This window comes from Lepidochelys olivacea (genome assembly GCF_965140295.1).
Source record: "Lepidochelys olivacea isolate rLepOli2 genome assembly, chromosome: 2".
In the NCBI taxonomy this organism is placed as follows: Eukaryota; Metazoa; Chordata; order Testudines; family Cheloniidae; genus Lepidochelys; species Lepidochelys olivacea.
In genome coordinates, this window is record NC_140412.1 from 155155869 (window position 1) to 155182775 (window position 26907).

General features: G+C 43.1%; 1 protein-coding gene across 1 annotated transcript in view; it reads right to left on the reverse strand.

Moving 5' to 3' along the window:
- Window positions 1-2527: 2527 nt before the first annotated feature.
- Window positions 2528-26907, reverse strand: part of AHRR (aryl hydrocarbon receptor repressor) — a gene marked incomplete at its 3' end in the record, with an annotated part of 128975 nt that continues 104595 nt past the window's right edge. The window contains exons 6-10 of the mRNA XM_084621703.1: window positions 25412-25545; window positions 21267-21463; window positions 18030-18139; window positions 16363-16501; window positions 2528-3647 (exon numbers count right to left, since the gene is read on the reverse strand). Of these exons, the coding sequence (XP_084477829.1) occupies window positions 2528-3647; window positions 16363-16501; window positions 18030-18139; window positions 21267-21463; window positions 25412-25545 (1700 nt within the window). The remainder of the gene's footprint in view (window positions 3648-16362; window positions 16502-18029; window positions 18140-21266; window positions 21464-25411; window positions 25546-26907) is intronic.

Genomic DNA, 26907 nt, shown 5'->3' on the forward strand with positions numbered 1-26907 from the left:
ATGCTACCATTCTGACCTGGTAAAATTGATGCCCACTTTGCACAGATTTAAATGACTACCCAAGGTGCAAGGCAGTGGAGAATCAGGTCCAGTGGGTCAAATTCAGAGTTGATGTGTTAGGCAGGGTGTGAGTTACCTGTTGGCAAATGGGAGAGAGTCTAAGTAAGTTAGTCTAAAGGAGTCTAAAAAAAGTCTGTAGTCCCAGTCCTGGAACTTGTTCCATAAGAGCAGATCCTAGGGGCCACACAGAACCCCAGTAACTTCAGTGGGGGTCCACATGGATGGTCTGTGCAGAACAGGATTGGGTCCTAAATTTAGGAAACAAACACTGAGACCCAGATGGGGGCATGGATTATGCCATCTTTAGACTAAAATCTGAATTAGTCCCAAAATCGTTATTGTAAGAGTAGAGTATGAAGGCAAGATTGTCACCGTCTGTGCCAATGCAGGGATATAAGGGGGCACAAAGTGCCCCTTACTTCCCTGTGTGGCCTACCTGTATTGCAGATGAGAGAACGGGGGTGGGGCAGAGAAGTACATCCCTGCTGTACTTCTGGAGCAAGGCAACTACATGCTGCCCCTTACTCAGGCCAGATTGATAACTGATGACAATCTCACCATTACTGACGAGCAGTTACTGAAATGAAAGCATTCTAATTAGTTGTAACACTTTGAATAAGAAAATGTTTACCCTAAGCTTTATAAAAATCACAAAAACATCTAACCATTTTCTTCATAATATGCCTTTTATATATGGGAAAGTGATTTAAAGTTGAAATAGTGCAATTTAAAAAACAATAGTGCAGGAAGCGAACAATAAAAAACAAAATAGAAGTTGTAGATTGCATTATATTATTTTCAGCACAAGTAAATTAACTCAGCAACCTCTACATGAAAGAGACCTCGGGCAAAATTTTCACAAGCACATAAGTGACTTAGGGCATTTCTACACTGCAATAAAAAATCCACTGCACTTAGTCTCAGAACCTGGGTCAGCAGACTCAGACTTGCAGGATTTGGGCTGCAGGGCTAAAAATTGCAATGTAGATGTTTGGGCTTGGGCTAGAGCCTGGGCTCTGAGACCCACCTCTCTTGCATGGTCTCAGAGTGCAGGCTACAACCCGAACATCTACACTGCAGTTTTATAGCCCTGCAGCCCTAAGTTCCATGAGCCCGAGATCAGCTGATCTGGGCCAGTGGGTCTTTTATTGCCATGCAGATATACTCCTAGGTGCTTTTGAAAAATTGTTCCCATAATCACCTGAAGGCATGGGAACTAGTCATGAAGTCAGAGGACAGCATAGTGATCAATTAAAGGGACATCATCAAATTAAAAACATTTGTCTGATTTTTTTCCTATTAATTGTACACGTAACACAATTTTTGTAAGTGTATGAATTTGTGTGTCACCATCTCCCCTGTATAATGGATAATTAGTCAAATTTTCTTCTTTTTTATGTGGATCTTCCAAACAGCAACAGGGGAGAGATTAATATTTTTAATATAGGAAATGTGATTGGTAAAACATAAAAATTGTCAGGGTAACTAAAGAAGAGGTATAGTAACTGAAAATAATTGTAGCTTGTTTTTGTAAGGTGACTGGATTTTGAGTTAACAGATTCGTAGATTCCAAGACCAGACAGGATCATTGTGATCATCTAGTCTGACTTCCTGTATAACACAGGCCATAGAATTTCCCCTAAATAATTCCTAGAGCATTCCTGTGAGAAAAACATCCCAACTTGATTTCAAATTGCCAATGATGGAGAATCCACCATAATCCTTTGAAATTACTCTCGCTGTTTAAAAATTTATGCCTTATTTTCAGTCTGTATTAGTCTACCTTCGACTTCTAGCCATTGGATCATGTTATGCCTTTGTCTGTTAGACCGAAAAGTCCAGTATTAAATATGTGTTCCCCGTATAGGTACTTATAGACTGTGATCAGATCACTCTTTAACCTTCTATTTGTCAGGCTAAATAGATTGAGGTCCCTGAGTCTATCACTATAATGGTCTTCCTTTAAATTAAGCGATTGTAGTTTGAGAAGCCCTTGCCTGAAGGTGATTAAATTAATGTGGGGAGAAGGCAATAGCTGAGAAACTAAAACTAAAAATATAAACCTTAGATTCACAGGTTGAAAGGCTGGTCTCAGTGAAGTGAATAGGAGTTTTGCCATTGACTTCACAGTGGGGCCAGGATTTCACCCACATCATGCCATGAACAATAGAACAAGGCAAGAGGAAGATATAGTTATACATTAATAATGCATTCATATATACAACAGATACGAAGGGAAGCTTGAAAAAGTTAAATTGGTACACCTAAAGGAGGTCTGAATTAGCACTTTACCATGATATATGTGGTTTTACTTCACTCCATTTCCAAAGATCCCAAAGAGAGTAATATTTTTTTAAATCTTTTCCCTTTGGTTTTTAATTGTAGTTACTCATGTAGTCCAACAGGAAGATAATCTACAACTTTTTCTTGTTTTTCAATATCATAAATATTCCAGATGCTACAAAATCTATTGTAAAAATGTACATTCGGTTGTTTTATGAGACACAGGACCGGGTAATGCATTTTCAGGGAAGATCATTTCTATTCCATCCTGCCCATTATCAGACAACGGTGGAGAATCCAAGGGTTCACGCTTGATTGTGTGAACCAAGCAGGGATTTTTAAACTCACATTGCATCTTAAAAATCTGGTTATTCTGCTCTTTCTCTTCTACTGAATTGGGGTTATAGAACTGATTGTAGAAGTCTGTAGGCTGAAAGTCATGGATGCTTTCCAAACATGCAGAGTTCTGGGGGCAAACCTGTGTCATCTCTTTGTTATGTAACCCTTTACATGGTCTGTTTATATTCATATTGTTGGTATGATTTGTTACAATGCATTGCCAATTATGCGGTGTGTAAACACAGTGCGTTGGTTTTTGACAAGGAGACAGTTGCTCACTGAGGTCCGATTCTGTTTTAAGGTGCACCATGTTAGGGTAGCCAATCAGCTGCTTTTTCACCATACCATTCTCATCCAGCCAGACTCGACTTTGTGACATCATGTAGCTATCAGCTACATTTTCAGAATCAGAATCATATTCAGTTTTGATGGGAATATCTAGAGGAAATACTGTGTCATATAGAGTTTCTGGGTACATCAGTGGACGTTGTAATTTCACAGGATCTGTAGTGTAGTTCTCCACTGTAAATTGCTGTAAGCCTGAATAAGACTGGCAATTTTCTGTAGTACCCCAGTGGGAAGGACAGGTTGATGCTAAATTTAAAAGACTTTGATCTCTGTTACAGAATGGTCCAACTTTTCTGCTCGGACATGTATTCATGCGTTGATTTACAGAACAAGAACTTGATGAATTTTTTAAAGTCCAAATGTTGTTTGTGTTGCAGTTGTTTTGAACACCTAAAAGTAATGTGTTAGAATTGAGAGATTCCTCTTGCATGAAACACTTGTCATTTGTCTTAGGTTCAAACTTCACTTTTATGCTATCCTGTTCATTTTTTACAGTTGTCCAGTTAAGATGCTTCATCTGTCCCAAAGTTTCAATGGCACAGTTATAGTTAAGTGCTTCCTTCTGTCCTTTCAAACTTGTGATGTTCTTTGGTACCTTCAGGTGCACATCTTCTTCCCTTTCAATAAAAGTAGAAAAAGTCAGTCAGTCAGTCAAGTGTTTCTAAAATATTTTTCCTGTACTGTGTGTTACCCATGTAGAATATAGAATGGAGTGCTATGATAGAGGTTTCATTCATATTTGGTCGGTGTGATTTGGATAATTCATCTCTCATGAGTAATGCAGGAATCTCATACCCATACCAATATAATCTTATAATGTATTCCATATTTACACTATGCACACACACAGTGCAAGGCCATCTCATTTAAACTACTGTATGCATGTTAAATTCCATTCCACTTTTGGTGTACATTTTACCATTACCTTAAATAAAATAGTAACAAGTTTTACTTTTATTATCTTTTTTATTAAAATATCACCTAATGTTCTGGGCAGAAAAATGGTTTCAATATACAGAATGGTTTATTCAACATAGTATATGAGTATATGAAATGGTTTCAATAGTGTGGAATAAAACAGAGTTCGTAGTAGTTTAAATGAAATAGTACTACATAGTTAGGAACTTTTTGATTTAAGTGGTTTGAGTGAGAGCTGCAGAGGTGTGTTTTTTCAGAATAGTTTGTTTTAGGAGATGAAAGAAGTGCTCAGAGGAAGTGTCCAGAGTAATATCCCCAAGCATTCACTAATTTGGGTGTCTCCATTTTCATGTGTCCAACTTGAGACATCTTGTGCTTGATTTTCTGAGGCTCTGTGGTCCCTTAGTTCTCATTAGCTACATCTGAAGCACACAAAATTAGTGATCATTTATGAAAAAATTGGCCTTAGCTTTTGGATAACAGGTATAGTCTTGTCTTGGGACTTAGATTAATCAGAGAGGAAAGATGTGAGATGCTGAATCCAAGCTATTTAAGGTATAGAGTTGAACTGGTTTGGGGAAAAGTGGATATCAGAATTAGAAACGCAAAATGGAAGAGAGAGAAAACTGATGGGGATTTCAGAAGTTACTTAGCTCAATACTTCTAATTTTTTGTTTTGAGAATGTGCTCAGCATGTAAGTACAAGAATCCCCAGTAGGGGGAGCCCATGCTGTTATGATGTGGAAACTGTCCCATTACAACAAACATAGAGTAAGGAGGGAGAGAGAAGTTCTAAGTATGTACTTATAATATTAATGGGTTTCAACTCCCTGCTAAATATTATTAAAATTTTAAATTCTTAAAACACAACTAACATGTTACTCTCTTGCAGAAATAACATCTCAGGAAGACAGACAAGTATGATGCAGCAACAGCAGCTTTTAGAAATCAGTGAAAATTGGGGGCGTGCAGGGAAGTAACATCCAATGTAAAAAGTAAAGCAGAAGATGGGACTGTTCTGAAATAACGCATGAAGACAAACATTATACTAAAGTATTTGTATATAAATAGGAGGAGAATGGGAAAAAGGATGCCATTTTATGGCAAACGAATTTACATTTCCAGCAAACTACTGCACAGTTGACAAGGCAGACCCCACCAGGCAGACCTGTGGGGCAAGGATGCAAGTGATGATGAACAAAATACAAAAACAACAGTGGGTATCTGCTACAGCCCACCTGGTCTAGCTAGGGGAGAGTGAGAATGGAACTTCATGGACCAATGCTCATGGTACTCCATGCCACATGATTACCTTGCTCAATGGAGGTATTTAACTATCCACTGGGTAACAAAGGCATCCAAATATGAATCAAAGAGGTTCCTAAATTACACAGAAAACAAACACAAAAATAGAGACTTGAACAAGAAGAGAAGCCACCTTGGGTCTGCTTCTTAATGGTCCAATTCATTCCCTGGACTGGAGTAACAGATGGCGGGAGACTGTGGGAGAGGGATTCCCTGGGGAGAGATGGGGTTTCTCTCTTCTTAGGCAAGATTATAGGATCCACCCCCTATAATGATGTATAATGAAAGATGTCTAGAAATTCTTCTGGGGCATATGCAGGAAGCAAGAGCTATCGGTATAGAGGCCCACTGCCTCCTCTCCTGCTTCCCAGCCCCTGGACACCCAAAGCGGGGAAAGATACAGCTCATATTGTTATAAGTGGGGTTAAACCTTATTATGGGTTGTTTTAAAACCTAATCGAAATTGATGTGTGAACATACCCTTCACTTAAGATAGTTGTGGGACAGTTAAGGGGCCACATCCAAAAGATGAGTTTTGGATTGCGTAGGCAGAGTGGCTTTTTGTTGAGTATTGTTTTTTGTGTGCGCACATGCATATGTGTACACATGGGAAGGGAGAACACACAGAAACTAGGGACAGATAAGAACACAGAGAAAGGCAGAGGCAAAAAACAACAAAACCAACCAATAGCTGAAGAACAGAGTGCAACCCTGGAGAAAGCTAGAGAGTTTTTGGCTAAAGAGATTTGAAGGCTGTGAGATAAGAAACTACTCCTTTTGTTCTTGGTTCCTCCTGCATTTGGAGAAGCAGGATTTTGTACATTGTTTATAAATAAACAAGATTGCATCAAAGAAACTACCAGACTGCATCAAGTTCTGCTTCCAGCTGGAAAATTCCCAGGGCCCTAAACTTTGACTAGCTGCACAGGTCGGAAATGAGTAACACTGATGTGAGGAGTGAGATCCAGTTTCCAAGGAGTGAGACTGTGAGCTGGTATTCCTGCTGAACCAAGATAGAACAAATAATGGAGGTGCTTCTAGAGATCAAAAAAGGTCATCAGGAATTATAACAGGACTAAAATGATTTAAAACAAGACCTGAAACAGGGGCTGGAGGCTTCACAACAGGGATTAAAGGAGCATCTGGAGGTTTACCAGAAAGAGCTCAAAGATGACTTGCAGGCGGAGGTGAGAACTCTGTTGGAGCAACAACTACAAAGCATCTGGACAGACTGGGAATTCCAGCTGCAAAACTCCCAATCTGGAATGGTAAAATGGATTGGTGAGGTGACCAGCAATCTGACTGACATAGACCAGAAGTTTTTCCATAAAACAATGAAGACCAAGCAAGCTATAGCTAATCTGGAATTTGCTAATTGAGATGAGCTGGATCAAGGATTTATGGATTTAAAAATTCAGCTCCAGAAGGAAATGAAAGGATCACTGACTACAGTGGAAAGCAGCCACATGGATGAGGAATTGGGCCAGTGAGAGGAATTGGGTAAGACCAGACATTTTCAACTGTTTTCTATCCTGTTTGTTATCCACAGGGCCCAAAGGGGAGAGACTGGGGGGTTGTCCCAGCTCAAATAATGAAAAAACTCAGTATCTTTCAGGGCAAAATTCTGGGAGACCTATTTGGCTCAATTCAACATTATAGCTCAAATTAATGACTGGGTGGAGGGACAGAAAGGCTGGGCCCACAGAACCCCTACCATAGCAATTTGATGGGAGTCACTAGCAATTCAGGGGTTTCATGGACCAGTGCTGCTTTCTATTCATGTTGCATCCCCAGATGTACACCTCTGACCCGGCCAACATGGGCTTGGTAATCTGCCTGCTGATGGGGGAGGTGTTCGACTGGGCCTCCCCCTTGCTGGATAGTAACAGCAGTTTTGTCAAATCGGAACACCTTCCTCCAATCTATATGAGCGATCTTCAATGACCCACCTTGTGCACATTTAGCCAAGGCTGCTCTAAGGAAATTCTGGCAGTGGCAGGGTAACTGTTGCTTACTATGTGGCCCATTTCCATCATCTCATTGTGGCCATGGAGTGGAACAAGGCAGAGCAGCAGTACCAATTCTGGTGGGGTCTGCAGGAGAAAATCAAAGATGAACTGGCCCACATGGAGATGCCCATGGGTCTGGACACCTTCACTGACCTTGCCGTCCACATAGATACTCAGTTACAGGAATGAAGGGAGGAAAATGAGGGTCCCTCCAGCCCCCATCCACGTACTATTAACCAGTGCCTGTTTCATCTGCTGAACCGGTGCAGGTGGAGCTGGCTTGTTGACAGCTCACCCCTGTCCTGTGCAAGCTCCAAGGAACCCAGGAAATGAGTCACTTCAGGGTCAGTAAGGACTGCCCTGGGCTGTGTGAAGAAAGAATTCCCCTGCACTTCAGTCCTGACTGGGACATGCACCCAGCTCCATCCAGGGGCTTCCCACTTGCAGGTGCCTATCTGGCTGCGCATCCCTGGAGATCCCCAATGGATTCCCATCTAATGAACCCTCATTGATTCAGAAGCAGCTGACAGTTTCATAGATGCAGCGACAACCCAGGCCCTGCAGATTCCTTTGTGACACAAAGCCACTCTGGACCTATGGAAAATATTGATGGCTCCCATCTGTCTTCAGGACTAGTGATTGAGGATACAGTCCACCTGGAAGCCATTATCCAGGAGCACTAAGAAATATTTCGATTCAGCATCATTCAATCCCTGCACTTCCCTCTGATTCTTGGCTTCTCTTGGCAGACTCTTCATAATCACCTCCTTCATTGGTAAGAACAGGAGGACAGTTTCCCTTCAAAATTCTGTCAGCAGTATTGTCAGAAACAAACCAATATTGCCCCAGCACTCGGGGGCTTCAGGCAGGGATGATCACCAAAGTAGGGATGCCCACCAACCCTACTTCAGAACTCCACCTTAAATATCATGACTATGCCAAAGTGTTTGAAAAGAAGATCACAGAAACCCTCCCTCTACATCAGGACTGTGACTGCCCCCACAGAATTGCAGCAGGGAGTGTAAATACCATTTGGGTGGATTTATGTCATGTCAGAAACCTGAGCTAGCTGCACTAAGTAAATACCTCCAGGAGAACCTGGCTGGAGGGGTCATCCTCAAGTCAACCTCACCAGCTGGTGCACTGGTCCTTTTCATTGAGGGCAAAAAATGGCAGTTTCCAACTCTATGTTGACAACTGAGCCTTAAACCAAATAATGATCAGGAACCGGTATCCACGACCTCGATTCCAGAATTACTGGACAGTGTAGGGGCCACATGTCAACAAACTGGACCTCTGGTGAGCCTTCAACTTCATGTGCATCAGGGCTGGGAACGAATGGAAGACTGCCTTCCGAACCTGCTACAGCCACTTTGAATATTTAGTGATGCTGTTAGGGCTGACAAATGTGCTGGCAAACTCCCAACATTTTATTAACAATGTGTTACGAGACATAGAATATCAGGGTTGGAAGGGACCCCAGAAGGTCATCTAGTCCAACCCCCTGCTCGAAGCAGGACCAATTCCCAGTTAAATCATCCCAGCCAGGGCTTTGTCAAGCCTGACCTTAAAAACCTCTAAGGAAGGAGATTCTACCACCTCCCTAGGTAACGCATTCCAGTGTTTCACCACCCTCTTAGTGAAAAAGTTTTTCCTAATATCCAATCTAAACCTCCCCCACTGCAACTTGAGACCATTACTCCTCGTTCTGTCATCTGCTACCATTGAGAACAGTCTAGAGCCATCCTCTTTGGAACCCCCTTTCAGGTAGTTGAAAGCAGCTATCAAATCCCCCCTCATTCTTCTCTTCTGCAGGCTAAACAATCCCAGCTCCCTCAGCCTCTCCTTGTAAGTCATGTGTTCCAGTCCCCTAATCATTTTTGTTGCCCTTCGCTGGACTCTCTCCAATTTATCCACATCCTTCTTGAAGCGTGGGGCCCAAAACTGGACACAGTACTCCAGATGAGGCCTCACCAATGTCGAATAGAGGGGAACGATCACGTCCCTCGATCTGCTCGCTATGCCCCTACTTATACATCCCAAAATGCCATTGGCCTTCTTGGCAACAAGGGCACACTGCTGACTCATATCCAGCTTCTCGTCCACTGTCACCCCTAGGTCCTTTTCCGCAGAACTGCTGCCTAGCCATTCGGTCCCTAGTCTGTAGCGGTGCATTGGGTTCTTCCATCCTAAGTGCAGGACGCTGCACTTATCCTTGTTGAACCTCATCAGATTTATTTTGGCCCAATCCTCCAATTTGTCTAGGTCCTTCTGTATCCTATCCCTCCCCTCCAGCGTATCTACCACTCCTCCCAGTTTAGTATCATCCGCAAATTTGCTGAGAGTGCAATCCACACCATCCTCCAGATCATTTATGAAGATATTGAACAAAACCGGCCCCAGGACTGACCCTTGGGGCACTCCACTTGATACCGGCTGCCAACTAGACATGGAGCCATTGATCACTACCCGTTGAGCCCGACAATCTAGCCAGCTTTCTACCCACCTTATAGTGCATTCATCCAGCCCATACTTCCTTAACTTGCTGACAAGAATACTGTGGGAGACCGTGTCAAAAGCTTTGCTAAAGTCAAGAAACAATACATCCATTGCTTTCCCTTCATCTACAGAACCAGTAATCTCATCATAAAAGGCGATTAGATTAGTCAGGCATGACCTTCCCTTGGTGAATCCATGCTGGCTGTTCCTGATCACTTTCCTCTCATGCAAGTGCTTCAGGATTGATTCTTTGAGGACCTGCTCCATGATTTTTCCAGGGACTGAGGTGAGGCTGACTGGCCTGTAGTTCCCAGGATCCTCCTTTTTCCCTTTTTTAAAGATTGGCACTACATTAGCCTTTTTCCAGTTATCCGGGACTTCCCCGGTTCGCCACGAGTTTTCAAAGATAATGGCCAATGGCTCTGCAATCACAGCCGCCAATTCCTTCAGCACTCTCGGATGCAACTCGTCCGGCCCCATGGACTTGTGCACGTCCAGCTTTTCTAAATAGTCCCTAACCACCTCTATCTCCACAGAGGGCTGGCCATCTCTTCCCCATTTTGTGATGCCCAGCGCAGCAGTCTGGGAGCTGACCTTGTTAGTGAAAACAGAGGCAAAAAAAGCATTGAGTACATTAGCTTTTTCCACATCCTCTGTCACTAGGTTGCCTCCCTCATTCAGTAAGGGGCCCACACATGCCAACATACCTGAAGAAACCCTTCTTGTTACATATTGGATTGTGCGCCATGGTCTGTCTGGACTATATATTGGTGTTTTCAGACAATGCTGAACAACATACCATTCATGTCTGAACTGTTCTGGAGAGGCTAAAATGGTCTTTATGCCAGGCTCCAGAAGTGTGCATTTGACCAGGTCTCCCAAGAGTTCTTGGATTTTATCCTGTTCCTAGAGGGAATCACGATGGACCTACACAAACTCCAGGCTGTCCATGGCTGGGCAGCACCCCACAATATATATGACCTACAGTGTTTTTTGGGTTTAGCAAATTTCTATTGATGGTTCATTCCAAAATTTTTGAAGCAAATTGCACCCCTCACCATGGCTCCCATATTGGCCCACCCAGATGTTACACAAGCTTTTGTTGGAATTCAGCTCCAGCCTGATTCTCTCCTAAAAACACAGGCCTGAACAAGTAATGCTCGCACATACCTATTACTTTAGAAAACTTACCCCCAGACAGCATAACTGCAAGATCCTAGATAAAGAACTTCTGGCAATCAAAATCATCTTTGAGGAGTGGTGACATTACTTAGAATGGACTCATCTCTCAGTCCAAATATTTACCAACCATAAAAACCTGGAGTATTTCTGCAGGGCTAAGGCCCCGAATCAAAGACAGCTCCAGTGGTCCTTGTTCGTCTCACAATTCAGCTTTACCATTACATACTGCCCCAGGACTAAAAATGGCAAAGCCAATGCCCTGCCCCAAAAGAGAGAATATAGTACCAGCCCACGACACCTCAGCCAGCAACTGACCCACATTCTCAAGGCTTGAAACTTTCTTAATGCAACTCTCTGCCACTATCCATTCTGTCTCTGCCTCGGGGATTCCGACCAATGAACTGGCTGATATAAGCAAAGAGTCGCACGACACCTGGTAAGTAACCACCTTTGCGAATAAATAGTTGCGAGTATTTACATTCCCCTGGGTCCAGCAAGAGTGGCTGTTGTACAGTTAAGCCATGACTCCCCACTGATCAGACACTTTGGGTGCTCTAAGAGCCAAGGGTCCTTCTTCTTCTGCTGGCCTCAAATGTGCCTGTGACAATCTGTACCAACTATGTTCACCCCTTTTACAAGACTATGATAAATTTTGTATGAAGTACAGCTTGTGAGGTTTCATTTGAAAACTCATAATTTGCTGATCATTGTTGTCCTGGTAAAATATGTGCAGCAACATTGTATGTAAAGTTATAAAATTCTACGGTATAACATTACTGAGACATGTTCCCAGTTTAGAAAAGCATCCACAAACCAGTTCCTCGGAAACAATAGATAAACTGATGCCTCAGCCAGATGACAATGAAATTAAATGAACTATCACCTTGTTAACTGGCAGGAAAAAGGGTGTGAGTGAAAAATTTACATCTTGGCAAAGAAACAGTTCCCCACAGACTTCCTGTCTCCTAAACTCCAGCTGGAGATGATTCTCAAAGAAGAAGAAAAATATAAGAATGGGGAACAGATGACCCAAGTTATCCCTCCTTTTTTCCTCTACCCTTGGCAGCCGCAACACCTGAGGAACAAAGAAACAGCTTTGGACTGAGGGAGGGATCCTGTCTGAAAATATTTCAGCCAGTAACACTGCTGATGCATGGCATGAGAGAGATTTTTGCTTTGAATTTACTTAGCTGCTTGTTACATATTAGTTGCATTTTACCTTTTATTTCTTTGTTACCAGTTTTGACTTTTATGCCTCATTACTTGTAATCGCTTAAAATCTATCTTTCTGTAGTTAATAAACTTGTTTTATTGTTTTATCTAAACCAGTGTGTTTGGACTGAAGTGTTTGGGAAAATCCATTTGAGATAACAGAATTTGTGTATCATTTTCTATTAATAAAATGATGTACTTTATATGAGCTTGTGTTTTCCAGGAGAGGGCTGGGCTGTACAAGAAACACATTTCTGGGGGAAAAATCTGGGACTGGAAATTTGCTGTTGTTGTTCTGCAGTGTAATTCAAGAGTGGCTGTCCATAGCATTCATACTGTATAGCTGGGAGCAATTTACATGCTGGAGGCAGAGTGTGAGCAGACCAGGAGTGGTTACTCTCACAGCAAAGCAGTGTAAAAGGCACCGAAGGGTGGAGAATTGAGAGAACACAGCTGTTCAACAGTCCAGATTGTATCCTGGGTAATGTGACAGTGTCCCACAATGCAGGCATTCACTGCTTCCTGCGATGTATGCACCTCTATCAAGGAACTAAACCATGAACGCTGCAACTTTCTCCAACCTCTGGAAACCCCATCCTGACCCCAAACAGCCATTGCCTTAGTTTTCGTCATGGAATTACCAGATTTGGACTGTGGTAGACCACTTTGCCAAGAGGGTCCACTTAATTCCTTGCACTGGTCCACCCTTTGCTGTGGAAACTGCCCAACTATTGATAAACCAGATAGTCAGTCTCCACGGCCTCCCTGATCACGTTACCACCAATCAAGGGCCACAATTCACTTCCCGGTTCTAGCGTGAAACTATGTTACTGAGGATCCATACATACCACACCTCCACCTACCATCCCAGTTGAACAGCCAGAGAAGGTGAATCAGATCCTTGAACAGTACCTGCAATGCTATGTCAATTATCACCAGGATGATTGGTCTTCACTTGGTCTATGTGGAGTTTGCATATAATAATGCAGACCAGGCATCCACGGACCCAAGTCCCCCACCCTTTTTTTTGCACTGACTCTGGGTACAGCCCTGAATTTCACCGAAGCGACCCAAGACCTCCTCTAACCTGACCACCTCAGATCAGTACAATGGATCCATAAAATCCAGGAGGAAGTGAGGAACACCTTGAAAAAATGAAAGACTACTAATGGCACACATATATCAGCCTCATTAGCAGAGCCCTACGTGTTCAGTGAGACAAAAGTATGGCTCTCGACAGAGAACCTTCGCATGGACAGACTCTCTAGTAAGTTTGACTACCAATTCCTTGGCCCCATCAAATCTGGCAACAACTTAATCTGGTTCCCTTCAAGCTCCACCTACCTCAATCCCTTAGAATCCACCTGGTGTTCTATATATCACTCCTAAAACCATTCTCAGAGAATTCATTTCCCCACAGGACCCCTCCCACCAGTGCGTATAGAGGGCATGAAGAATACATCATTCAGAAAGTCTTAGGTGCCAAACTGAAATGAGGTAGGCTCTAGTATCTAATTGACTGAGAGGGCTATGGCCTTGATGGGTGGATCTGGAGCCAGCAGAAAATGTTCATGCCCCCACCCAGGTATGAGCCTTCCACAGGAACCACCTTGAGAAACCTGGACCAATGTTGCCCAGTGGATGTCTCTAGGGCATAGGGTGGTGTCACGACCTATGGGTCTCAAACCTGGGTCTGCAGGATTCCTGGCCGGGGCAGGACGACGACACATCATGCTCCAGTCTTCCACTTGATGCTTACTGGCATCGGCTAGAACTGGGACTCCTTGAAGCTACTTTAGATAGAAGGCTCCAGCCCTGGGTCCCAACTGGTGGAACACCACTGTGCCAGACTGACCCGCTCCCCCTATTTAAGCAGGAAGGAGGAAAAGGAAGCTGCCCATATAGTTGGGCTCCACCCTGGTTCATAGTGCTCACCCAGCTGTTGTATCCTGAGCCTGACTGGGTTTCTTAAATTGCCCTTCATGGTATCCAACACTCAGCTCCTGACCTCCTTGTTTTGAACCCCAGCTGTCATGAGGATCTGTCCCCACCCTACACATACCACTAGGCCCAGCCACCTATATTCCTGCCCTGACAGTCTGACTGAAAGACACTGTAAGTTTATACCATTTGTAATTTTTTAAATTATTTCTTTTTTTTTCTGTTTGGGATGGATTATTGGATGGCACCTTTTAGGCCTCATCCTGATGATGGGGAGAAGCTGAGATTGCGGATGCTGTTATGAGCTGGGTTAAACCTTGTTATATCTTTAGTTAAAAACTCATTGAAATTGATGTGTAAATGTGCCAGGCGCTTAAGATAGTTGTGAGGCAGCTAAAGGGCTACTTCTAAAACAAGACATGACAGAGTGTAAACAGGTGAGCCTGTACTCTGATCACTCAGATATGAATTAGTTCCCCTGGGGAAAACTGATGGGGGGAATTAGTTAATCAGGCTGGCCAGCTGAGCCAATTACCCTACCAGCCCAAGGCTGATAAGAAGCAGCACAGGAAGGAAGCGTAAAGGGGAGAGAGGGAAGAACAGGGTTAGCTGAGCTTAGCCTAGCCACACAGAGGCTCAGAGTAGGGAGTCTTCTGTTCCCCTCAGGCCCTGATGAGAGGGCCAAAAGCTAGGTTAACAATGTAAATAGACTGTTGCATGGGGATGGTTGTGAAAAAGGTGGAGGGAACTTTTAAAATAAAAAGATATGGTGAAGGCACCGCCACTGGAGTCCGTGCAGTTTCTGCGGGGAGAAGGCGGGAGAGGAGCCACATTCCATGACACAAGGCCTAACAGAGCACCCAGGAGTTTTGGATTATGTAGGCAGAGGGGCTTTTTGCTGAGTATTGTTTTGTGTGTGCGTGTGTACAGGCAGGAAAGAAGAACACACAGAAACTGAAGACAGGTGAGAACAGAGAGAGGGACAGAGGCAAAAAGCAACAAAGCCAAGGGGCAACAGTCTAAATACAATTTTCACAGAGTGAGAGGGGGTTCTGTGCACACCTCCTGGCCCTGCACCCAGTCCACCCACTCTCTACCTCCTTCCTCAGCACAGACTGCAGAGAGGCCTCCTTAAGGTCCATTGGGGGGCGGGGACGCGAGTGTAAGAGACCATTCCAGAAATATGGCTGAGCCTTTTTTGTGGAGAAGAGGAGAGATCTACATAGACAGGGTCTGGTCTCTCTATGTACAGTTCTATGGGCAGTCTGAGCAAATAATAGAGAACATGTGAATAGGGAGGCTTATATCGATAGTAATAAGAAATGGGTTCCAAAGATGGGCACAGATTCTACTCCCAGTGGAACCTATACCTTTTGCATTGAACACAAGCTTCCCTATTTACATCATCCCAGAAAATGTTTAAAGGGTGAGATTCAAGGATACTTTATAATCCCTGCCTCTGACAACATCATTCAGCTACCAGCCATAAAGAACAAGAAATGACCATGGTTCCCAGATATGACAAAATAAGAGGACACTAGCAACCAAGGGGACAGCGAAGGCTTCCTGCAGCGCACTCTGCTGGTTGCTGAGAAGAGCCTCCATCATAGTTTTTCTTGTTCTGAGTGTGTTCCCCATACTTCAGAAGGCCAGTACCATCCCAAAATCTATAGCCACAAAAGAGAATTATTGTAGTCCAGAGCTGGATTGACTCCCAGTTGTTTCTAAGCCATAAATGGGAGGATTGAAGGTCTTAAGAATTGGGAGTTATGAAAGTCAAGTGGTAGAAAGTTATTTGCATGAACTTTCCTCCCCATCAGCTGTCTAGTAGTCTACTGAAGGGATGATTTGTTTAGGGGGTTATTTTGGATTCCATGAGAGGCTCTTCTTGCTGCCAAATGATCCAACCTACTGTGGAGATAGGATCTGTGCACCTCTAGGAACTGCCTCTTTGAAGAATACAAATATTGTGTTGAGTAAGGCCCACTGAAAGGGCTTGTGAAGTCAGTCGTCATTCATCTTAGGGTTTTGCACTAGTGGCTGTTACAATAGTACCTGAGTGCTTCCCGCATAAATTATACTGGCAAAGTGACGTCTCTAATGAAATTAGGCACTCTTGAAAATCCTATGTGATTTCGGAGCCCAAGTCTCATTGACTTTCAGTGGGAATTGTGCTCCTAAGACACTTAAGTGCTTTGGAAAGTCCTACTTTTGGTGAATAGTGTCTTTATCTTTCAGAACTACAGGAAAATGTAAATATACTTACTTTAGAGCTTGCTGTGAGGCAATGACGTATTCTGAACAGCCAGTCCTGTACAGAACTTGAGTATTAGCTTGTACCCAGACCCAGTGATCTTCATTTGTTAGTACTTTGAATAGAGAAATGCCATTTTCTCCATTGTTTGCTATAAAAATTAAAAGAAAATATATTCTAGTGCAAACAATTTTAATATAGGTTATATAAATCTAACTAAACTACTGGACACTCACAAATATGCGTGGTATCCTTAGTATCTGTTACACAGAAAAGTGCAAGTCAGAATGTGTTATGGCTAAGATTAACTAGGCAAATTACAGGCAAGAATGCACACGGGAAAAAAAGATTAAATGTTCAATTTGCAAACACTTAAACTGTAATCAGTGAGATTTTGCAGTATCATCAGTTCAGTACAGGTTTTGCCTGTCTAATAATGAAAGATTCAAGAGAAACTAGACAGTGAAAGTGGCTGTGATAGAGAACTTGTATTAAAGACAGTACAATTTCAAGGTTTCAAGCCTGTACAAAAAAGAAGTTAATAGAGTTATCTGTATAGGGAAGAGGGAGAAGGGAAGGCTTGAGGAGAAATAACTATCAAAAGTCAGCAAAGAAGATTACTAAATTCTTACATTTTATATTAAACACCCTGCCAATTTGTAAAAGACAGCTATAGGAGATCATAGAGTCTCACAGTAGTGTAAGTCCCAACCATTCAGAAATCATGAATCAGGTTACCAAAACACAAATAAACAAAAACAAAACCCATAAAAAAACCAATACATTTTCATTGCTTTTTATTTGCTGTCTGGTTTTGCACCTTTAGGGTACGCTCACATCATGTTTTCAAGCTTTTTGCTTCAACCATGAGAAACCTCTCTTTGTTTTTAATGAATGCTAAGACTTTACACTTTGCAGTGGGGCAGATCTACCAACCCCACTCAGGAGAGGGTTAAAGAGCTCCTCTGGGCACAATCAGCTGCAACCCGGCCACCTGTAAGGAATGTCAAGCCTTGAGGGGAGTGGGTCCTTAAAAGGGAGACTCCCTGCTCAGTGCAGCCTGTGTGGCACTCTGAAGGAGCAGGACTGCATCTCAGAGCTCTCCAGGCTCTGGAAGAAGGGGTTACTGACTAGGGAAACTACTTGAGAGCCTTGGCCGACCAGCCCGCCTCAGAAAAGAGAAGGGCTGATACCTTTCTCTTCAGCTTTCCAAAGGCCTTTCATGGCTGCGGAAGCATAGTGACTTTTTGTTTGGACTACTTTAACCTTCCCCACACAAGAGGGGCTGACACCTCAGCTAGCACAGCTGGAAGGGTGTGCCCTGGCAGCTGAGGCAGGATCAATGCCCACTTTTTCCTCAGGGAGCACTAGAGACGTATAGCCTACTATATCTGTAATCACATGAATCTGGGTGCTGGAGCTTTAAGAAAACACACTTAATATCACAAGCCTTGTGATAAAATTGTGAGAACTGGTAACATTGTATTTCTAGGCAGCTAGTATTGACACCATAATCTAGCCATTCTCTATCTCATATTTGATGAACCTACATCACAATAGCAGACTATAGAAAAATGGGAAATTGGGACTAAAAAATGGAAAACTTAAATTGGGGATGTGGGGGGAGGAAGAGTGTCTCCATAAACTGTCAGTAATGCAGAATTATTACAACCTGATACCTTTGATCTGGTTTTCAGCATTTTGTAACACATTAGTGAAAGCTGCACCTTCATGGTAACTGGTTCTTCCTTGTAATTCTGTTTCACATAGACCTGAAATAGCTTTTGAACTGCAGAGGACAGACAATGTGAAAATATTTGGTCAGTGAATGACAATTCAGCTAAGGACAAACACACAAAAATGTGTAAGACATGACTTTTAAACTAGCAAACATGTATTAAGTAGTTATGGTTTGAATGTGTGATAATTAAAATTAAATGTTTGCCAGTAATTGCTGGATCATATGAATTTCCAATCCAGTGTTGGACTGGAATACTGTACATACTGTAAAGAAAAAATATGATTAAGAATGTTCTGCTCAGTACTTATTTCCTGGAATAACAACCTTTAGATTGGATTGAAAAAAATGGTAATGTTTCCATTCAATTCTATTCCATTAGATTCTTATACAACCAAGGTATCTGAGTGTTAGCATTAAAGATAAATGCTAGCAAATGGGCTTCAACATGTAGCAAGAATCATCACAGAGTTTCGATTTATAATCAGTCACAGTCTTTATTTTTAAATGCATTTTAGAGCTTGTGATCTGTGCCAAACTGACTACACTGGATTCTAAGGTGATGTCTTCACTGCACAGTTAACTTGGGCTGATACCTGGGTTTTAGCCAACCCCCTCCCCCGTCCCTCCCTCCCCGCATCCACACAGAAAATCCTTTAACATAGGTTTGAAGATGCGTTAAGCCTAATTTACCTGGCTGGAGGTAGAGGTTAGAGCCCAGGTTCTGCTTTACCTCAATGGGAAACCTGCCCACTTTGCAATGAAGACACAGGCAAAAGTCACTTGAGAACTGATAGTCCTCCAGTGCCTTCCCACAATTCCCCGTGAAGGACAGGTAAGTTATCCCAAAGCTGACACAACTGATTGGGAAAGAATCCTAGATGGGGTTCTCAAACAAATTATTACATGGCTTCAGAGTGTGGCGACCAACTCTTGCTGGTGGCTGCTCTGACAATTTTTCCTAAAATACTTACTTAACTTTAGGAAAAACATATAAATATGCACATACACATGCACAAATCATTATTTTTATGTTGAATTTTTTGCAGACTCTATAATAAAAAATATGTACAGTTGTCTCTATTCTTTACTGTACCTAAACAGATTAGAAACACAAATAAGGTGCTTTGAACATTCTTGTCTTTTTTCTCGTTGTTTCTTTTGCTTTTTTGGTTGCTTTAAGACTTGGTAGCTAGTAAGTCTGCTGTGAAAAGTGATATTAACACACATACAAATATCACTTTTCACAGCAGACTTACTCAGCCCCAGAAAGACCAGGGACAAATTAAACCCTAGGTGGGGATGGAGGCAGTGGGAGCCAGGGGCAATGGGACACTGGGCGAGACAGCAAGGGTCAGGAGTGATGGGGGGTGTGGTGAGCTCGGGGCCAGAGCCTGCCACCGCACAGCCAGGGAACGGAGCCTGAAGCCCTACGTGCAGGAGACGGAGCCTGAAGCCCCATGGCTGGAACCTGCCACCCACTACCCCAGGGCTGAAGCCTGACCCCACCAACCCCAGGAAGGTAGGGAACTCACACTGGTTGTCTGTTCCTCCAGCTTTTGTGTCTTCAGAGGGGGGAAAGGGCCCAACCACTGCTGGAGGCCTCAGGGAAGGAGCCGCTGCTTCCTCCCTCCCAATCACCATCTAGGAGGCTGTGGCCACAAGAAAAGCCCCCAGTGGCCACGTGCAGCCACAGCAGCTGCATTTGAGAAACACATCACAAAGAACCATGGACTATGTCCCAAACTCACAACATGAGTGGAAGAAGAATAACGACACAGTAATATGGGTAGTGCTTCGCTGTAGGAGTTCTCAGACCGAAGCTAGGTCCCAATCTCCCACGTTAACTGTGCATGAAGACAAACCCTACCATTCTTTCTTTATTAACAGAAAAGGTAGGACAGGGACATTGGCTGTGTAAGCGCCCCCACACTGCCATGCCAATGTGCCTCAACCCGGGACTGGAGGGACCCTAGAGGTGAAAGGATAGTTCATTCTGCATTCCTATTACATCCTTGCCTTTGCTGAGACTGCCAATAATGCTTGTGCTATAATCAGTTCTCTAATAGGAACTGGCCCGAGATCACCAACTCATTTCACGTAGCCCACTGAAAAGCTGGCAAGTTGTAGTGACTTCTGATCACCACTGACCTGGACTATATTCCAAATGTTGACCTAGAGGTCAACTATTTCATATTCCATTATCACCTTCAACTTTTCAACAATTCCACTGCCTTGTCAAAATGACATCAAGTGGTTAACTTGCCAGAAATATAACATATCGGTATATAGTACACACACAGCACACACAAAAACAAAAATGCTAACGGCCAGATTCTGATAGTCGTGCGCACACTGAACAGTACCATATTCCACAAGTCGCCTGTCATCACTGGAACTCATGGTATATGGTACTATTCAGTGCAAGTTACAGAGCACAATCTAAACATTTTTGTAAGGTAACTCTCTTCTCTTCATGTGCCAATATATATTTAAGCCTGTATCTGTAATTTTCACTCCATGCATCTGAAGAAGTGGGTTTTTTACCCACGAAAGCTTATGCCCAAGTAAATCTGTTAGTCTTTAAGGCGCCACCAGACTCCTTGTTGTTTTAATCTAAACATTAAATCTGAGATTTAATCACAAAAGAGGCAGGAAATTTACCAAGGAGCAAATACCAGACATACTTTGTCCCGGGCTACACTGACTGCTGCATCATGTTCCGCCCCAGGTCAGCTAGCACAATTGTTGACAAGTGTGTTCCATTTTAAAGTGTAGATCAGGTCTGCCTCTCCCTCACATGCATCCAGATACACATACAGGCACATTTAGCATCCAAATGTTCCCCCTTCCTCGGTTTGCTACTAAGGTTTGCCCATGGGGTCATTCTTTAAACAGTAGCCATGCTACACACTGTGGCAAGTTGAGAACTCCCTCCAAATGAATGGATATATTTTTATTTGCCACTTTTACATCTAACACAACTATTTATTATGTTGATATCTTTTGAACAATAGCAAGGAAAGAACAAAAATATTGAAAGAAGCTAGATATCGTTATTAAGATTGAGAGTTTTTAAACAGAGGGATATTTAGAATAAGTTATGCTTTTTACATGTTTAATAAATATAAATCCACAGTAAGTAATGATAAATACTAAAAGGTTCATTTGAAAATACTTTGTATCCATTGTGGCTGCATCATCAGCTTTGTGTTTCGCTTTCACAAGCAGACTTTTCATCTTCAGCTCTGTCATAGAAGGGAGCAGAAGTGGTGCCACTATGCAGAATAAGGACAACTGAGGGGGTAATATTGTTCCTGAAGAGGACTTCTTTTGTCCCAAGAGAAACTTCAGTTTACCTTGAAACTGCATTGTCTGTTATGTAAAGAAACAGAATAAAATCATCATAAGCATTCAATGTATAAAACACTTAAATGGTAATATGATCTATAGACCATAATGTTCAAATAATATTGAATATATTCACGTTCTATCTGTTCTAACACATGCAGATAAACCCTTAGTATGTATTTCATTATCTTTATTATGTTTAATGTGTGGCTGTCCAAATCAACTTCTGAAACATGGAAAGGGGAGATAATACTGATTAGAATGGAGACTTTTTAACTAGCCTTTCCCCCTCCTGTTGCTGGAGTAGAAGTTCTGTATCATGTTCCATTAGCCAAGTCTAGCAGCTTATGAGGCATAAGTAACAGTTTCCTGTATGCCTCAGTCTGGAGCTGGAACTGGGTTTTTTCTTCCATGCTCTGATCTCTCCAGGATGAAGATTCCTGAGTTTTCTTCCTTTCTCCCCCATCCCCTTGTGAAATAATTGTGTGTATTCTCTGGGAGGTACATGGCTGGGGCAAAATGCAGAGGAACCATGCAGATGGGAGGGAAGGTAGGCTCAAAATGTCAGGATACTTTGTATGGGGCAGGAAGGGAACCTTCAGTCCCTGTCTGAAGACCTTTACCCTCCACTGTACCCACAATCAGATGTCAGGGATGGGGGGAGGTTTGGAGTTTCAGTCTGGGACTAGTGCCTTCTGCACAGTTCTGTCCTAGAGCAGGGTGCTAAGCAAAGATCAACACTGCTGCTGAGACTTGAGAAGAAAGAGTCTGGAGGGACAGACCACTGTATCTCAGGGCTTCTTCAACAGACTGGAACATACTGCAGTTCCACCCCTTTCCCTCTGCTGACATGGTCAGGAACCAGTGCAAAGGTTCAGGGAGGCATTCACCTCATTGCTCTGCCAGCTACGGGTAATGGCTTGACAGTGCAACCACCACAGCCCGGAGGGAGCACATGACATGATTGCCTCCAAGGTGCCTGAGAAACTCCTGAGATGGGAACCTGAGCTTTCTTAGTATTATCTCTTTCCTGGTGCATCGACTTCCACTCCCTCACTTCTCCCACTTCTCCATCTCTCTTTTTATCTTCTGACTGTAAGAGCTCAGCCAACAGGACAAATCTAACCTTGCAATGCTTAGCCTGCCAAGTTGCTCACAGCTAACAGCAGCCTGATCTCAGTAGAAGTTTGCCTACCAAAGGAAAATACAAGCACTCCAGCCAAATGTTTTCCAGAGCTACAGGAGTAATGCCTGGACCCAGAAGTAGCTAACTGGGTCATATACTATGCCCATGGCCTAGCAGCAAGTGAACTGCAAGCATCCAAGACAGAATATTTTCCTATCTCTTGCTATTTTTCTCTCCCTGTTTTTTTGTGTGTCTTGTTTTAACTTAAGAAGAAACAGGATTGGACTTTAATAAAAGACTCTGGAAGTTATCACCTACAACTGACTTTCTCTTATCTTCAACAAAGTTATCTGAGACTTTTAAAAATGGGTTTTCCCTTTAAAAGGCTCTATGCACAATTAGAGAGGGAGAGGGATTATTATTGTTGTTAACATTTATATTGTGATACCATCTCAAGGCCACAGCCAGGTTGACTCCATTGTACCAGGCATTGTACAAATGTATAACAGATGACAGTCTCTGTCCCAAAGACTATACAATCTAAAAGTTGATCCTTTGAATTTTAAATATTATCACTTGTTTTTTCTTTTTTTATCTTGTATATAGACTTAATAAATGTCCCCCCCCCACACACAAAGTTCTTTGTTTAGCGTACAACAAATGAAACAATGCTTCCGGCAACACCTAAAATGACATCATGAAAACTCTACCAGTCCTCACAACTGTGTATGTTCTGGATTGTGTTTTAGAGCTGAGTTTGTAGCTTGGAGTAGGGAGGATTATAGGAAGCCTATAGCTTACTTCAGCAGCTGCCAGGATAGTGCAGAAAGAGGAAAAAAAAAACGAGGAGTACTTGTGGCACCTTAGAGACTAACAAATTTATTTGGGCATAAGCTTTTGTGGGCTGAAACCCACCTTTTAGCCCATGAAAGCTTATGCCCAAATAAATTTGTTAGTCTCTAAGGTGCCACAAGTACTCCTCGGGTTTTTTTTTTTTTGTTTTGTTTTTTTTTGGTGATACAGACTAACACGGCTACCACTCTGAAACCTGCATAAAGAGAGAAGGTCTCCTTCTCCTTCAGTGTCAACACTCAAGCCCTTAGACTTTATTCACTTCTTAACAGCTGACTCTAGATCAGAGACCTTGTGGTTCAAGGACTGTGATAAACTGAGCCACATTGCTCTTGCCTACAAAAGGTGAGTGTCTGATTATCTTAAATGCCATGTAAGGAACCTAAGGAAGAGTTTTCTACAGGGAAGGTGTATTTGGTGGGGAAGGTTAGATGGAAACATTCACCTTATAATTAGCAAAGAGCCTGTCTTTCTAATGAGTTAAACATGCTTTTGTGCATTAGCACAGAGCACCACCGGGTTAAGGACAAACATTTGCTTCCATATTGGGGAGAAGGTGCTGGGAATTACATAATAAGATGGGGACTCAAACTCTGCTGTGGATCAGTGTCCTGAGCAGGGAAATCCCTTGTGTTTGGCAGTCCTCCTCTCCAGAAGCAAAGCCATAGGTAACTTTAGAGAATAGATATAAGTGTGTGTGGAATGAAGGGAGGAGCTGAAGGTGAGCGAAGAGCCTTCTGGGTCAGGAAGGGAGTATCTGGAGGGAACAGCATGCTTGGATGTAGAACAGAAAGCGGAGAAGAGAATGCAGGGCCTGTTTCAAGTAAGCCAGACAGGAATCTCATGAGTCAACACTAGGGAACACAACTGAAGATTCAGACTGCCATGAAAAAATACATTTGGTGTGAGGGGTGCTGTAACCCAGGAGGAAGACTTAGAGGAGAAGGAGAGTGTTTGCCTGTAAATGGAGGGAATGGTGAGAGCAGGAGAAGAGTTTCACAGACACCCTTTACAAATTGATAGAAAAGTGACGGGAAAAGTGTCAGTCAGTGGCAGGAAAATGAAGGTTCTGGTGAGGCTGAGTTTGTTGTAGGAGAAGGAGAAATTACTGTGGAACCCTCAAATCCTATCAATTTTTGTGATGCATTTCCTGGGGGGGATTTTCCTGTTATGGTTCAGACCAAGGGACCTTTTGTAAGGGGGATCTGCAAAACTCTGCCCACCTTGCCTGAAACTTTGAGCTCAGCAGTGCTCAGGGAAATCTTGAACCACAGCCTTTTCTCCACAGAGTTCTTCTTAGCTGATCATTTTAATCCTCATCTTTCATCTTAGCTTCCCCTTTGTTTGGGAGATGAAAGGGGAAAATAGAGGGTTCTAGGCTGGTGTACAAAAACACTGAGCAAAATGGTCACTTTTTGCCTCTTTAATTTTTGCTAGGTGGAGACATCGGTCATGATGTTTATGTTTGTGGGATGGAGGAAGAGAGAACGTATGAGGTCAGGACTTTTAAACTGAATATAAATATAGAAAAGCATTTTTCAAGTACTAGTATGTATGGAAATATACTCTGGGTTTCCCAAAGAATTACAGCTCAAGTATCTTAAGAATGCCCAATACTTACTTGTGTTCTTTTCTTATATAAAGTTCTAGTCAGCTGCATGCTGGAACAATGACAAAAATTTCATACTTTATAACTGAGTGTTTACAGTGTCCCAAAATAGGAGTGTGGTAACATTAGTACCGATAGATCCTTAACCACAGCAGTGCTACCTGTGTCTTAACTAATAGAGATTGTCATTTGGGACAGTTCCAATGATGCAAAATCATAAATAAAAACATTCAACTAATTAAAAAACTGTCAAAAATAGAAGACATCCTAAAATTGTATTTCCATATCAGTGCATGCAATTCATACAATCATGTTCAAATATCTTTAAGAGGTCATTTAAATTTGTGCTACTCAGCCACAGCTTGTTTCACAAAATTAGACTTACAAGGAAACCGGAAGTACTGTCCAACAGGCAGCGGACTCGACAGATGAAACAACGAGTTAAAAAGGAAGAATAATCTGTTGGCATGCTGTCACACTCTTGTGCCTTAAACATCTTACTGAGAATGTATTCTTCTCCTACAAACAATGTGGGTGACATATGTCAGATTATATGAACTCAAAATGAAAATTCTGTGTACATATTTGAACACACAGTTAAAGAAATTCCTAAAAAGAATATTTTGTAGTGAATATTCAGTCATGAATATTAATATCTGCTAGGAGTACATCACAAAACAACAGCTGTGCAATAAGCTTAAGTTAATTTGCCTGGGGGAACATAAACTTTCGTATTTTGTGACTTTTTGTGATTTTTAACTTAGCAAAATTAATCTTACAGTAACATAGAAAAGGTTTTTCCTTTTGGTTTGCTACACTTTTCAAAGAAAAGAGACAAAAAAGGAAGAACATTAGGAGAAAATGCTTATTGGCACTGCTGACAGGCATCAGTCAGCCAAAGGTTAGCTGATGCCTCCTGAGTTCTTTTGTAAAGCATGTACCAGTTATGAGCACCAGTGCATAGTTTTTGCAGTATGCATTTCTCAAAAGAAACATGAGTACTTCTCTAGAAGTGTGAACTCTGAGACTTACTGCAATTCTCTACTGTACATACCCAGAACAAAATTTGAGAGTGTTCATCATCACTGCTAATTTCCAAAATATATTGTTCAAATTTAGTTAATGTCTGCATACTGTTTTTACAGTTTGTTAAATGCCTAGTGCAGAGGTCGGCAAACTACAGCCTGTGGGCCACATACAGCCTGTGGGACCCTCCTGCCTGGCCCCTGAGCTCCTGGCCCCTCCCCTGCTGTTCCCCCTCCCCCGCAGCCTCAGCGCACTGAGCCGCCAGCGCAACGCTCTGGGCAGCCAGGCAGTGCAGTTGCAGAGCCGCGGCCTGACCCAGTGCTCTGGGAGGCACGGCTGTAGCGCTGCCAGCCACCGGTGCTCCAGACAGCGCAGTAAGGGGGCAGGGAGCAGGGGGGGTTGGATAGAGGGCAGGGGAGTTGTGAGGGTGGTCAGGGGGCGGGGGTGTGGATAAGGGTTGGGGTGGTCAGAGGGCAGGGAACACGGGGGTTGGATAGGGCAGGGGTCCCAGAGGAGCAGTCAGGAAGGAGAAGGGGTGTTGGATGGGGTGGCAGGGGGCAGGCAGGGGTGGAGGGTCTGGGGGTGGTCAGGGGACAGGGAGAAGGGGTGGTTGGATGGGGCAGGGGTCCCAGGGGGCAAGTCAGGAATGAGAGGGGGGTTGGATGGGGCGGCAGGGGGCAGGCAGGGGTGGGGGGTCCAGGGATGGTCAGGGGAGAGGGAGAAGGGGTGGTTGGAAGGGGCAGGAGTCCCAGGGGGCAAGTCAGGAATGAGAGGGGGGTTGGATGGGGCGGCGGGGGGCAGGCACGTGTGAGCAGGTCCGGGGGTGGTCAGGGGACAGGGGGTGGTGGATGGGGT